The sequence below is a fragment of the Pan troglodytes genome, chromosome 11 (assembly GCF_028858775.2).
Source record: "Pan troglodytes isolate AG18354 chromosome 11, NHGRI_mPanTro3-v2.0_pri, whole genome shotgun sequence".
NCBI classification, from domain to species: Eukaryota; Metazoa; Chordata; class Mammalia; order Primates; family Hominidae; genus Pan; species Pan troglodytes.
The window spans coordinates 77,905,716-77,919,793 of NC_072409.2; the positions used below are offsets into that span (position 1 = coordinate 77,905,716).

Consider the following 14,078-nt stretch of genomic DNA (forward strand, 5'->3'; position numbering starts at 1 on the left):
GAGGGCTGCGAGGACTGCCAGCACGCTGTCACCTCTCATTACCACACACACAAAAAGGTCACTGTGTGAGATGATAGGTTAACTTGCTTAATTTGACTGTAGAAATTATTTCACTATGTATATGTATATCAAGACATCATGTTGTACATCTTACATATATATATTTTAAACCATAGTAAGTCTGACATGCTCCTACCTCCAGGCCAAGGCTAGCAAGCTGAAGTGGACGGAGATGTCCAGCTGTTACCTTCTGCTCTTCCACCCTCCATGATATCAATTGCTTCCATCCACTCATTCATTCAATAAATAGTTATCATGTGCCTACTATGACTACAGGCACTGTTCTGGACACTGGAGGTATGCAGTGAACAAAAGGGCAAAGATCTCTTTCCCGCTGTGGGGCAAGACAAAGAATAAACAAGAAATATACGTAAAATATACAGTAGGTGAAATGAGGAAGAGAGTTATCGGGAAAATAAAATGAGGGAGAGGGATGGCAAGTGTTCAGCGGGGACTGCAGTTCTAGACACTGTGCCCAGGGGAGGCCTCACTGAACATGTGACATTTAAATAAAGTCCTGAAGGAAGGCACAAGTGTGCCTAGAGGCTTCAAAGAACAGCAAAGAGGCAGCCTGGCTGCAGCAGGAGAGAGAGTACAGCATAACAGGAGGTTAGGAGTTTAAGGGGAGCAAGTCATATAAGGCCTTACGGGCTACTGTAAGAATTTTGGCATTTCCTGTTAGGAAAATCAGGATTCCAGGGGGGATGTGAAGAGAGGAAAGACATAATCACACCCATTTTTAACAGGATCACTGGCTGCTGGGGTGAGATGGAAGCAGGGAAGATGGATAAGAGACTCCCACAATAATCCAGGCAAGAGATGAAGGAGTCTTAGTCCAGGGTGGTAACAGTGGAGGGGGTGAGTAGTGGCCAGATTCTGCATATACTTTGCCGACGGGCTGGGTAAAGTAGGAATGAACTAAGGGGTCATGGATGACAGAAGTTTTTGCTTCAGATCTTTACTGAGTTCTAATAACTCCCAAATCCACACCTCCAGTCCAGACTTGTGCCCTGACCCTCACAGCTGTTTATACAGGTAGCTAATGCCAAGTCAACCACCTTCTCCTTCCTGCAGTATCACCTTTCAATGGGAAGTGGTTGGTCACCACTCACTAAGTAGCCCAAAGGCAAAGACTTGAGAGTCAGGCAGAGTCTGTCCTCTAAAATGACTTAACACCCTTTCACTACTTCAATGTTATTTATTCATTCAACAAAAGTACTGAGTGCCTTCTGTGCATTAGCTACTGTTCTCTGCACCATTTTCTGGTTCCTTAACATTCCTTTAACTGCTCTGCCTACTTTCTGTCTCTCCCCAAGAAATACATCTTCCACACTGCTTCCCAAATAATCTTTATAAAATGCAGAAAACATAAGGTAATTAATTTCCTTGCTCAAAGACCTTCAATGGCTCCCTATTGCCTACAAGATAAAAAATTCTCCTGAGTTTGATATTGAAAACTCTTCCTGATGTGGTACAGCCTACCTTTCTACCCTTACCCACCATTCCATGCATTCAGAGATTCTCAGCTACTCCACTCCACTTGACAACTCACTATGGCCCAAGTGGTTTACCACATGTTCCTGCTTCTATGCCTTTCACGATGTTGCTCTCTCTCTCTCCGCATGGAATTCTCTCGTCTACTTCTACTATATCATAATGCTACTCACTCTTCAAGGCCCAGACCAGATATCACCTCTACTAAGAACCCACTATGATCTGCCCCGCCCCATAATTAAAATCTCCCTTCCCTATAGCCCCATAGCTCTTTGTCCCTTGTTCTGTCCTGCACTTCTCTCATCTTGCCTTGTATAATTATTGGTGAGAGACTGTGGTCCAGATCATCTCTGCATCCTACAGGGCCTGGTACACAGACAGGGGACTGATGTTAACATTCAATGGACAGAACTGAATAATGTTATCTAAAAGAAGTAGATGAGGCCGGGTGCGGTGGCTCACGCATGTAATCCCAGCACTTTGGGAGGCCAAGGTGGGCGGATCACCTGAGGCCGGGAGTTCATGACCAGCCTGACCAACATGGAGAAACCCCATCTCTACTAAAAATACAAAATTAGCCCAGCATGGTGGCGCATGCCTGTAATCCCAGCTACTCGGGGGCTGAGGCAGGGGAATCACTTGAATCCAGGAGGCGGAGGTTGTGTTGAGCCAACATCACCCCATTGCACTCTAGCCTGGGCAACAAGAGTGAAACTCTGTCTCAAAAAAAAAAAAGGCCAGGCGCAGTGGCTCACACCTGTAATCCCAGCACTTTGGGAGGCTGAGGCAGGTGCGTCACGAGGTCAGGAGATCGAGACCATCCTGGCTAACGTGGTCTCTGCTAAAAAATTACAAAAAAAATTAGCCGGGTGTCGTGGCAGGGGCCTGTAGTCCCAGCCACTCAGGAGGCTGAGGCAGGAGAATGGCATGAACCTGGGAGGCTGAGCTTGCAGTGAGCGGAGATCGTGCCACTGCACTCCAGCCTGGGTGACAGAGCCAGTCTCTGTCTCAAAAAGAAGAAGAAGAAGAAGAAGAAGAAGAAGAAGAAGAAGTCGTCTGTTGGGTTGGTGGTGGCACTATTTTTCTGGACCTGTACAAGTGGCACAGCCTTCCTCCAGATACTGGAAGGAGGTGCAGCAAAGGAGACACCATGCCCCTGGCAGCTTGAGGAGCTCTTGGTCTAAGGTGAGAAGCTGAGATAGAACAGAAACAGAAACAGGGCCATACTCAACCCTTCTAATAAGAAAACTAGGGTGGGACTGGAGGAGGACATGAAAAGCAAAAATTCCAAAAATGATGGGCACAGTTTACAGCATCACATAATAATGAGTTTGTGATGTCAAGAGACTGGGGACCAATTCTAGCTGTGCCTCTTGATTTAATCTCTTCCCTTCACTGGTCCCAGTTTGCCCTCTGTAAAATGGAGTGGCTGGATCTCTGAAAAGAGAGTCTGTCCAGCTCTTACTTCCTATAATGCTCTAATACTTCTACAAGTGTTTGTCTTCCTAAACCGTTTGGCAAAGTCCTTAGGAAGCTTTTTCTATTTCCCTTCAGAATGATTATTTCGGACTCTGAGTCTTGGATGGTCGTCTCTACAAGCTCCCAAAGGAAAACACCCATGTGGTTTTTGCCTGCTTGAGGTAAATACCACCTTAGGCCAACTACCCCATCTGTAAACTGGGAATAACACCAGATTGCAGGGATGTTGAGGAGGGTTAATTATATACAGAGTGTCTAAGGGTTGAGCAGATACACAAGTGCTCTGGAAGTTCTTGGCATAATACTATAGCATTACAATAATTCTGGCTTGCAAATTATACCCCAGCAGAGGTATCACATGGAAAAGTGGATCCGACTCTATGGCCTGATGAAAGTGACATGGAAAAAATAAGTTATGAAATATAACTTCTCTTCCTGAACTTTTGGAAAAGGCAGAGATAACCTTTCCATGTGCAAGACACATGCAGGGAGCAAGCTTCCAGATTCTGGTGAGGACTTTCTTGTCTCAGGTGGCCTGGCCTATTGCCAGGATCTGAGCCCAGAAGTAGAAATGGGAAGGAAGGGAGCTGGGGAGGATTTGTGGTTGGATGAAAGGTGGGGCTTAAAACAAGGATGTCCTTGCCTTTCAGGTTTTCTACTGGGGCCTCCTTACGTGCAAGATAATTAAGTGCCAATGCGACAGAGGAACAATTTAAAGGGTAATGGAGATACTTAAGTCTAGGTATATTCAAAATAAACATCCTAGCCAGGTCAACTTCTGGGTCCTCTCTGCATGCCCCAGACACATCACATCTCTCTCTCTCTCTCTCTCTCTCTCTCTCTCTCTCACACACACACACACCTTAGATTATTTCCTGTGAAATGCTAAGTAAATAGATCTCAGGCAATGAAGATGCTCTGTAGCTGGTGATAGTATCTGCGACTGTGAGACGTCACATAGTGGGTTTGGAAAATTCAACTGGCCACAGAGGATGACAGTTTTGTCTGACCAAGGAGGGAAAGGGCAAATAGCTTGATTCTGAAATAACAAATTTGAAGTCAATTTCACTTTACCACTGTGTATGGCTGAGCAGACACAGGTCAGCTTCAGGATAAGACCGAGTTCAAGTCCTGCTTCTATCACTTCTGTGCTGTGGCCTCAGGCATGAGTCTGGGTGGGTTACAGAGAGGAAGCAGTAACAGCTCTCAGGCCTTCCCTGTCCAAATGTCTCAGATTGAGAGTTTGACCTCCACTTCCAGCGTGGCCAGAACTATGATGTGATCAAAAGAGCCCCTGGCCTTGCTGTCTGCCCTCACAGTTCCCACTGTTACTACAGGATATGGGAAAAACAGACTCCCCCAAAGCGCATCTATAACAGACAGACAGCAAATGCAGATTATTGATTTGGGCTATTGTTTTAGCAAATCAACATTCTTAGATAATTTCTCAGCTCTCAGGTGCCCACATCTTAGAGTTAAGTCACATTTTGAGGGTTGCCCAGGCAAATTCAAAGCAGCACCAGGCCCTAGTGGCAGTTACTTCATCTTTAGGCAGCATTTCCCTCTCAACAGGGAGCATGCCACCTCCCCTGGGTGCAGATCCCAGGAAAAGTTACACTGACCAAATCAGGCCACTCCTTGGGACTGTTTCCTCAATTTTGGTTAATAATCAAAGGATGATCTGAAATCGCAAAGAAGAGACTCTTGGAAAAGACATAATTATGGTACCACCCGACTTAGGAACTGGCATCCAAGTCCACCTGTGTGACTTTCCTCTGGGCCTCAGTTTCTCCATCTGTAAAATGAGGTCCTGTATTTATTTTTGAGACGGAATCTCCCTCTGTCGCCCAGGCTGGAGTGAAGTGGTGTGATCTCGGCTCACTGCAACCTCTGCCTCCCAGGTTCAAGCAATTCTCTGCCTCAGCCTTCCGAGTAGCTGCTGGGATTACAGGTACCCGCCACCACACCCGGCTAATTTTTGTATTTTTAGTAGAGACGGGGTTTCACCATCTTGGCCAGGCTGGTATTAAACTCCTGACCTCGTGATCCACCCGCCTCGGCCTCCCAAAGTGCTGGGATTACAGGCGTGAGACACCGCACTCGGCCGAGGTCCTGTATTAAATGGATCCTTGCCAGCTCCTACAACATAAGGCATTAAATGTTCCCACAACTTGCTCCCCTCGGCTGGCAGCGAATAGGGCTAAAGCCTCGACTTCCTCAGAGGTGAAAAGGTAAGCAAACATTCCGACCTCCCCTAGCCTTGCTCTCGGATTGGTGCTGGGCCCGGCTCCCACCGCCTATCCCGACCACATCCGTCATCTGGACTGCTAATACACTCATTAGCATAAAGATTCCTCCGAAGACCTGGCGCACGGGGCTGAACCGGAGTCTGTCCCTTTAAGGAAAAGAGGGACAGCCACTCTGTCCCTAAGGGCACTCGGCACTGCATTTCCTCCACTCGGGCCACGCTGTAAACTAGACAGGTTCCGTGTTAATCCACTGTCCCTCCTCAACCCCGACAGGGGGATCCCTGGAGTGAACAACGCGCGGGGTCCCGGGGGACTGCGGAAAGGTTTGGCCTCTGCGCGTAGCAGGCTCCGCCAGGCAACCTCTCGCCCGAGGCGGCGGCGAGCTGCAAGCTAGGTGGAGCCGGCTGCGCGGCGGGACCCCAGCGCTCTGGGGCAAGACCCTGGTGCTGGCGCCAGGGCGGCCGCGGGAGGTGGCGCGTACAGGAGCGGAGAGGTGCGCCCACCCCGGCCCCGGGCGCGAGAGGGGCGGGGCTTGGGCCGCGGCCCGGGGCCACGCTCGCTGGGGTGGGCGGTGCTGGGTCTGCGGGGGCGGGCGGGGGGCGGGGCGCGCGAGCGGGCTCCGGGAGGGCGGGGCGGCGGCGCGGGGCGGGCTCTGGCGGCCTGAGTGTCACACACGCGGCGGCTCGGGAGGCGGCGGCAGTGGCAGCGACAGGCGCCGCCGGGACGGGCACGGGCGCGCGGGCTCTGGCGGGCGCCGGCTGCCTTCCTCCGTCGCTCGCTGTCTCTCCCGGCCGCATTCTCCTCCGCTGCGGGGCCGAGCTCTCCCCAGCGCTCTCAGGAAGGAAGAAGGGAGCCGAGGACGCCGAGAAGTTCCCGCGGCAGCCGCGGATCCCGGCCAAGGCGGAGGCTGCGGCTCCGACGGGGCAGGAGCGCGATCCACGGCGAGGGGCGTACGGCCAAAGGGTCCGCGGCGTGGAGCGCTCGGACTTTCCGCTCTCCCCCGGGCGTGGGCCGGGACCCCATGAGACGCGCCCACGAGGGGCGCGAGATTCCTAGCTTGGGCGACGCTAGGCGGAGGGAGGTGTTGCAGCCGCCGGAGCCAGAGAGCTGCCGGCAGGAGGCGGCGGCGGCAAGAACTTGAACTTGGCGTCGGGAGCGGGCGCCCCGGACGCCCCCCGCCGGGGCGGGGGCGCCGAGGGACCTGCGCCGCAGCGCTGCCCCCCGAATGGCCGCGGCGGCGGACCGGTCTCCCGCGCCGCGGCCCTAGGCGGCCTCTCGCCATGGCCAAGTGGCTAAACAAGTACTTCAGCTTGGGCAACAGCAAGACCAAGAGCCCCCCGCAGCCGCCGCGGCCAGACTACCGCGAGCAGCGGCGCCGGGGCGAGCGGCCCTCACAGCCCCCACAGGCCGTGCCGCAGGCCTCCTCCGCCGCCTCGGCGTCCTGCGGTCCGGCCACCGCCTCCTGCTTCTCGGCCTCTTCGGGCTCGCTGCCCGACGACAGCGGCAGCACCAGCGACCTCATCCGCGCCTACCGCGCGCAGAAGGAGCGAGACTTCGAGGACCCCTACAACGGGCCTGGCTCGTCGCTGCGCAAACTGCGCGCCATGTGCCGCCTGGACTACTGCGGCGGCAGCGGGGAGCCAGGCGGGGTCCAGCGCGCCTTCTCGGCCTCGTCCGCGTCGGGCGCCGCGGGCTGTTGCTGCGCCTCCTCGGGCGCGGGGGCCGCCGCGTCCTCGTCCTCGTCCTCCGGCTCTCCGCACCTCTACCGCAGCAGCAGCGAGCGGCGGCCCGCCACGCCGGCCGAGGTGCGCTACATCTCCCCCAAGCACCGCCTCATCAAAGTGGAGAGCGCCGCGGGCGGTGGGGCCGGGGACCCCCTGGGGGGCGCCTGCGCGGGCGGCCGCACCTGGAGCCCGACGGCTTGCGGAGGCAAGAAACTGCTCAACAAGTGCGCCGCCTCAGCCGCGGAGGAGAGCGGGGCCGGCAAGAAGGACAAGGTAAGGTGCCCCTTGGCCTCTTCCCGAGGTTCCAGAGCCACGGTGCGCACGGGGAAACCGAGGCACCCACCGCTCTGGTGTCGCGTCTCTACTTCAGCTTCGGCCTAGGACCCTGGGTCGGGGCTGGCGTGCTGCTTCCCGCTTCTGCCTCCTCCCGCGCCCTTTTCCTGGGACCGGCGGCCTCCTGACCCCACCTCTTTCGCCGCTGCTCCCAGAACGTCCCCTCTCTGAGCGAGAGCGCCGGGCCCAGCCTTGCCCCAGGAAGACAGACCCAGTCAGCCCTTCCGGCTGCCAAGGAGTAAAGTCAGAGTCAGAGCTGTCTAGGACTTCAAAGAGCTTTGACTCCTGACACCCCTTATCCTAGCCTCCACCCTCCGCTCACGCTGTAGGTGGGAAACTGAGGTCCAGAGCAAGGAAGGGACTCGCCCAATATTACACAGCTTTCTTGGTGGCAGATCCGGACCGGCTGTCTCCAGCGTGTATATGTAAATCTCTTGCGGCTGCCCTGCCCGGCCCTGCTCTGCCCCACCCCCAGCTCCAGGTTTCCAAATCCGGGCTGCCTGGTACCGGAGCTGCTCCGGGAACCTCCACGCGTGCTTTTCCGGTTGAAATGCGCTGCCTGCAAGAGCGCTCCTCATCGAACCCGTCAGTTCCTCCCGCTGCGCGCGGGAGGGGGTCAGCCTATCAGGCCCGGCTGGAAGGAGACCCCACCCCTCCTATCCTCACCTGCTTCCTTCCTGACCTCACCCCTACCCCATAAGGTCCCAGGAACACGGGGGGACTTTGTGACAGCCCCCTTCCTAACGCATTAGGCCATCTAGATTCCTTCCTTTGAAGCAGACGAGATAATTACAGCCAGACTAGGCCCCCTCCTCCCCCTTCACACTCCTGTGAAGCCCTCCCTTCCCCCATAAAATAATACTTGTTCTGTCTTCTTCTGGTGGAAGGCAGTGTTTTGATTAAATCTGAGGCCCGGTGGGAGAGCTCCTTCCTTCTCAGCGCCCTGGTGCGTGGCTGTTGTTCTCCCCACCTTCTTCCCACAAAGGTAAACCTTTGCCCAGGCCTGGGCTGGGGGAGACTGATTAAGAGTCTGCGTTCCTTTTAGGACTGGATGTCCAGACAGGAGGGAGACAGGCTCTTACCTGCCATCTGGTGCTTGGAAAGGGATCTTTTTTGTTTGCCAGGAGAGAGGAGGAAGGGAATGTCCCTCTAGTTTTTCTGCCTGGCCTCCCCTCCCCGAGGTCCCCAGAATATCCCCTCCCCTGTTTGATCTGCATGGGCAGTCCGTGGAAGATCCCACCTCTCCCTGGAGGCAGTTTGGGGCACCCCTCGGAAGCTTGGACTCTGGGTTTCTAAAGCACCTAGGATGCCACACCTAGATGACGACTAGCTGGGAGCCAGGTGGCTACCTAGGAGCTGCTTTGGGAGAGGGGGCAGATTTCCCTGGGAGCCACCAGGACCCTGGGCTTGTGTTTGGTCAGTGAGGGAAACACCAGATAGGCTCCGTGCAGTCTTATGCATGGCTGAAGCTTGGCTTGGTGCAGGCACTGGGGAAACCTGGAGGTCTTGTATATAAAAGGCACGAGAGGGTCACGGCTAACTGCACTGGACTTTATGCATCCTCCTTGTTACTCTGCAGCCACACCCCAGGTGGGCAGATCTCCTTTCTCTTCCACTGCTAGTGGTTCAAAACTTCAGTAAACATTTTTTCCCATTTTTTCCCAGTTACAGTTAAGACTGTTTCAAACACTGAGGAATAATTTGTTTTATAGCCAGGATGTCAAGATGTTTAAGACTTGACTCTTTTCATCACCAGATATTTCTTACGGGTCTTCTCTGTGTCCTCCCCTGCTGGGTGCTGGAGCAGGGACCCTCTGCAGCGAATGCTATGACAGAGGCCATAGTGGCGTGATGGTGATGAGTGCTATGATGAGACCTCGTGTTACAGGGTTACAGGAGGGATGAAGGGCAAGGGAGAGGTTGGGGGGTGTGGCATTGAAGAGTGCACCTTGGAGGCAGGGCCATTATTGTGAGGGAGGGGTGGTCACCATGGTTGGCTGGAGAAGAACCCTGTGCTTCAGGGAACTGCAGGTGAAGTCCCTTGTGGCTGAAATTGAGAGGTTAAGAGTTGGGCAGGGCCTGAATCAGGGAGGACCTTGTAGGCTAAGCACAGAGGGGGCCTGTGAAGGGATTTAGCTACGAGAGTGTTGTGATCAGATATGGTTTTTTAGAAGATCTCTCTGGGTTACTTTTCACCTACTAGGTTGTGACTGCGAGACCCTTGATCTTTTGAGAAGTTGTCCAGATGTTCTTTCCACCCAGGAGGGAGGAGGCAGCCAGGGAGGGTCAGCAGGACGTTATAGTGCAGCGATCCTCAAACTTTAGTGCACCTAGAGGGCTGGTTACAACAGATTGCTGGGGCCCATCCTGCAGCGTCTGATTGAGCATGCCTGGTGGGGGACCTGAGTGTTTGCATTCCATCATTTCCCAGGTTGAGGGGAAATGGCTGAGGGTCCTGGGACCATGGTTTGAAAACCACTCATGCAACAGTGGCTTCTCCTTAACTGTCCTTCTGGGTCTTCTGGTCAGGGCAGCCTTGGGATGCAGAGACTCTGGATGCCCTTGTTTCTGCCATCTGTGTGTGGCTACCTCCTGATCCTGGGCCAGCACCCCTCCACCTCCACCCCATCAGGCAGTCAGGAAGCAGTTATTTTCACATTATTTCCAGCCAGACAGCTTTTGGGAGGCCAGGCACACTGTAGATCCGGCCTTCCTTCTGCCCCTCACTCATGGATCCAGGAAAACCACTTCTGGCACCTTATTTAGTCTTTATGTATTGTTAGAGGTCTCACTCTGTCACCTAGGCTGGAGTGCAGTTATGGCTCACTGCAGCCTCAACCTCCCAGGCTCAAGCAATCCTCCCGCCTTAGCCTCCTGAGTAACTGGGGCCATGTACTGTCACGCCTGGCTAATTTTTTTTATTTGTAGAGAGGAGGTCTCTCTGTGTTGCCCAGGCTCCTGGGCTCAAGCAATCCTCCTGCCTTGGCCTCCCAAAGTGCTGGGATTACAAGTGAGAACCACGGCACCCTGCCAACTTTTCCATTTAGAATTATTTGGAAGAGAAACTAGCCTTACTCTACTGGTTTCTCCCCTAACATAGCCCACTTTTTCCAGCATTTACTTTGTACTCAGAGATGTCTTGGTACAAGTGTGAGTGAGGAGGGGAGGTAGTGAAGGATGCAGGAGACTTGTCCATGATCTCTGGCCTGAGCTCCTGGAGGAGATTGACAGGAATTTCATCCTTTGTTTCCCAGTGTTTTTATCTTGAAGAATTTGGGAAGTTCATCACCTAGGAGGTGGCTTTGAGCTGGATCTAGGGTTGGAAGTGGAATCTCAGCTCAGGGGAGAGGGTGACTGTACGCTGCAGGAGTGCTTATGTGTCAGGGTGTGTATATGTAAGTGTATACGTGTGTGTGAACATAGACGTGTGTGTATGTGTATAAAATCTCAATGTGGGGCCTGTTCTTGGAAAGCAGCACTTTCATGCAGCTGGGCCTTGTTTGGGGAATGAGAGATGACAGTGTGAGAGAGGTAGGGGCTTGAAGTTGGACTCCACAGGGGAGACCTTGAAGGTTGTTGAGCCAGGGAAGGGATGTACTCAGAGCCATGGTGGAGGGGCATCCAGGCTATAAACAGCTGCCAAAATCTGGGGAAAATAGGATCAAAGTTAGGGGACAGTTGTAGTTCTGGTGAGAGACGGTGAGGTCCCGAGCTCCTGGGATGAGAAAACGAAACTGGAATAGGTAGACACAGTATTCCTTCAAGTTGTGCTTTATAAAAAAAAAAAAAAATGATGACAAAAGAGGCCAGTTACTTTGGTAGGTCTCCTTTTGTGCAGCCAAACAGGTCTCATCCAGTTATATTTTCTGCTGAAGTCTTGTTTCTTTTATTATAATTAAATAAATGTTGTTTCCACCACAACTAAGTCAGGAGCATCATGACATCAGTTTTCCCAGGTTTTAAATACATACTAATGTGTACCAACACTTTATATTTTGTCAGCATCCAGAGTTGAGTTAAATAACACTTTTTCCATAGTTACAGAATAAATAATATCATGTCTAACTTTTTTTTTTAAAAAAAAAACATCCAGCAAACAGTTTCTAAACTGCCTGCTAGGCAGAGGGAATTCAGAGAGAAGTAAGTGGTGGCTAACTTTCCAAAAAGGAAGCTTCTCAGTTTGCAGTTGAATACCAGCTTCTCCTGGTCTAGTCAGGGAGACAGATACAACCAGAGAGACAATATCACAACCCGAGGAATGCCAGAAGTGTGTGCAGAGGGCTGGGAGGGCCTGAACTTGGCTGGGAAGCCAAAGAGGGCCTTCAGCAGAAGGCCACTCTTGAGCTGAGTGTAGAAGGCTGAGTGGGAATTCCCAAGGCAGGGGAGTGGGGAAGAGGGCTTTTCATGCAGAAGGAATAAAGCAGCCTGTGCCATGGCCTGGAGGCTGGAGAGGATGGCTGGGGGCAGCAGGGCAGGTGTGGTGGGAGACTGCAGAAGGAGGTTGGAGCCCACAAAGGGAAGAAAGTCTCATGTGCCTTGCTGCGGAGTTGTGAATTATCATTTGTCCTGTTTCACATAAAATCATTGATGTAGGGCTTGATTGAAGCCGGGGTCAAACATGAGTTGTCAGTCATTCCCATTTGATGAACAGCCACACTCTCCAGTTCTTAAAATATCACTAATGGCAAAGGTCAGGGTTGCACTTGATAGCTGTGGTTTGGCTTGGGACACTTTCCCCTTTGAAGTCCCATCCCCTGAAAGCAGTGTGAGAGAAATGCTGCGTATCAAATCCAGTTTTTCCTGGTTGATTCCCCAGAAGGGAAATACATTCCCCAGGCTTCATAGTAACCACTTAATCGGTCATTTAATCCTCACTGTCCCACTGGGAGAGGCTTGAGTACTGTATTAGCTGTTGCTACATAACAAATCACCCCAAAACCGCCCGTGGTTTGATTGTGGGCCATGCTGTCTCTATTGTAGCTCTTCAGCTCTGCCACTGTAGCTTGAAAGCAGCCATAGACAATATGGAAATTAATGGGAACAGCTGTATCCCAATAAAACTTTATTTACAAAAACAGGCAGCTGGCCTGTGCGCTCTAGCTTCCAACCCCTGCTTTAAACGATAAGGTTTTATTATAGCCAAGAGCCTGCATATCTGAGTCATTTTTCTGGTCTCAGTTGGGCTCACTCATGCCTTTGCAGTCACTGGGGGTGGGGTGGGTATGCAGCTCTGCTGATCCTGGCTAGGCTTTCTTACGTGTTTGGTGGGCTGGTTTAGGATGGCCTTGGGCTGCAACAATTCAGCTCTGTTCCGTGTGGTCTCTCCTCCTCCAGCACATGTTCATATGACGGCAGCAGGATTCCAAGAAAAAGCAGGAGCGCATAAGGTCTCTTGAGGTTGGAAACTGGCATGGTGACCCTTCTGCTGCATTCAGTTGACTAAAGCAAATCATAAGGCCAGCCACAATTCAAGGAGAGAGGAGGAGCTGCAGTGTCTCATGGCAAAGGGCGGGGATACAGGCAAGCCATTAATTAGGGCCTTCGATGCCATCATCTACCTTATCCCCATATTCCAGATAAAGAAACTGAGGCTTAGAGAGGTTGATGACTTGCCTAATGTCACACAGCTGCAAAGTGATAGAGCAAGGATCACACCAGTGCAGTCTTGAGTTCAAAACCTATATGCTTCCTCTATTTTCCGTGGTTTCAATGGAAATAAGTAGTGTGAGGCTTTTGGATATTTACTGGAATATGTGTTACATGTCTCCTCCTCCCCTTTACTTAATGCTACTCTTCTTGCATCCCTCTGCTGTAATTTCTCCGCTTTCAGCCTTTACTTTGGTGTCCCTAGAAGAGGCCCTAGAGCTGGCTTTTCTGTTTCTCTGTCTCCCATCTGCCTCAGAGTTCCAGAAATGAGATGTTAATGCAGCACTTGAGTTATTTTATAGAGAAATTCTGAGCACAGAGTTGGCACATCCCAAGGGACAGCTGCACAAAACGTGAGTCTTGTAACTGTCATGTCTTCTCATTCTAACACCAAGCATTCCTTCCCTTCAAGGATTTGCCAGGCTGTGTGTGCTCTGTTTGGAGGAAAAGACTGGCGGTACATTGGCCCTGATCAACAAGGAACTTAAGTTTCCTTGAAGGAGATCAGGTGACTGTCCTCTCTAATCTGACAATCTCAGAACATGACTGATTACCCCAGGGCTTAACCCCCATGACTTGACCCTATCCTCTCTTTGCCCCCAGAGCATTTCTGACCCATAAAAATTAGCTTTAAAAGTCAAATCTGAAACAGCTGTGGTTTCTTCTGATCAGTCAGCAAGGTCTAACTTGCCTGTGGTCAAGCCTTCCCCTGATTAGTTTAGCTTGTGCTGGGAGAGCCCAGAAGTGGTGGCCTGTGGGGAATGGGTAGGCCAGGCTTGGCCCTAGAAAATAAACTGGGACGTGTGACTTTCCAACAGAGCTCGCATGCTGGCTGGCTGACACACCCTGTGGCTTTGCGAGGTTGGTTGATGGTGGTGGTAGGGGTGATGTATTTTCTATTTCTTTTTTTTTTTTTTTTGAGACAGGATCTCACTCCTGTCCCCCATACTGGAGTGAGTGGCACGATTACAGCTCACTGCAGCCTCAACTTCCCAGGCTCAGGCAATTCTCCCACCTCAGCCTCTCAAGTAGCTGGGACTATAGGCACACGCCAGCACACCCAACTAATGTTTGTATTTTTTTATTGCCCAGG

The 14,078-nt window shown here is 52.2% G+C and overlaps 1 protein-coding gene across 2 annotated transcripts in view; it reads left to right on the top strand.

Annotated features, from left to right (window-relative positions):
- The first annotated feature begins 6,164 nt into the window (after positions 1–6,164).
- The window catches only part of SHB (SH2 domain containing adaptor protein B), a 149,986-nt gene continuing 142,072 nt past the window's right edge, over positions 6,165–14,078 (top strand). The window contains exon 1 of one of the 2 annotated variants that reach the window (XM_016960905.3): positions 6,165–7,279. In XM_016960905.3, the coding sequence (XP_016816394.1) occupies positions 6,563–7,279 (717 nt within the window). In that variant the 5' untranslated portion in view covers positions 6,165–6,562. The remainder of the gene's footprint in view (positions 7,280–14,078) is intronic. The other variant, XM_054658049.2, reaches the window with a different exon arrangement.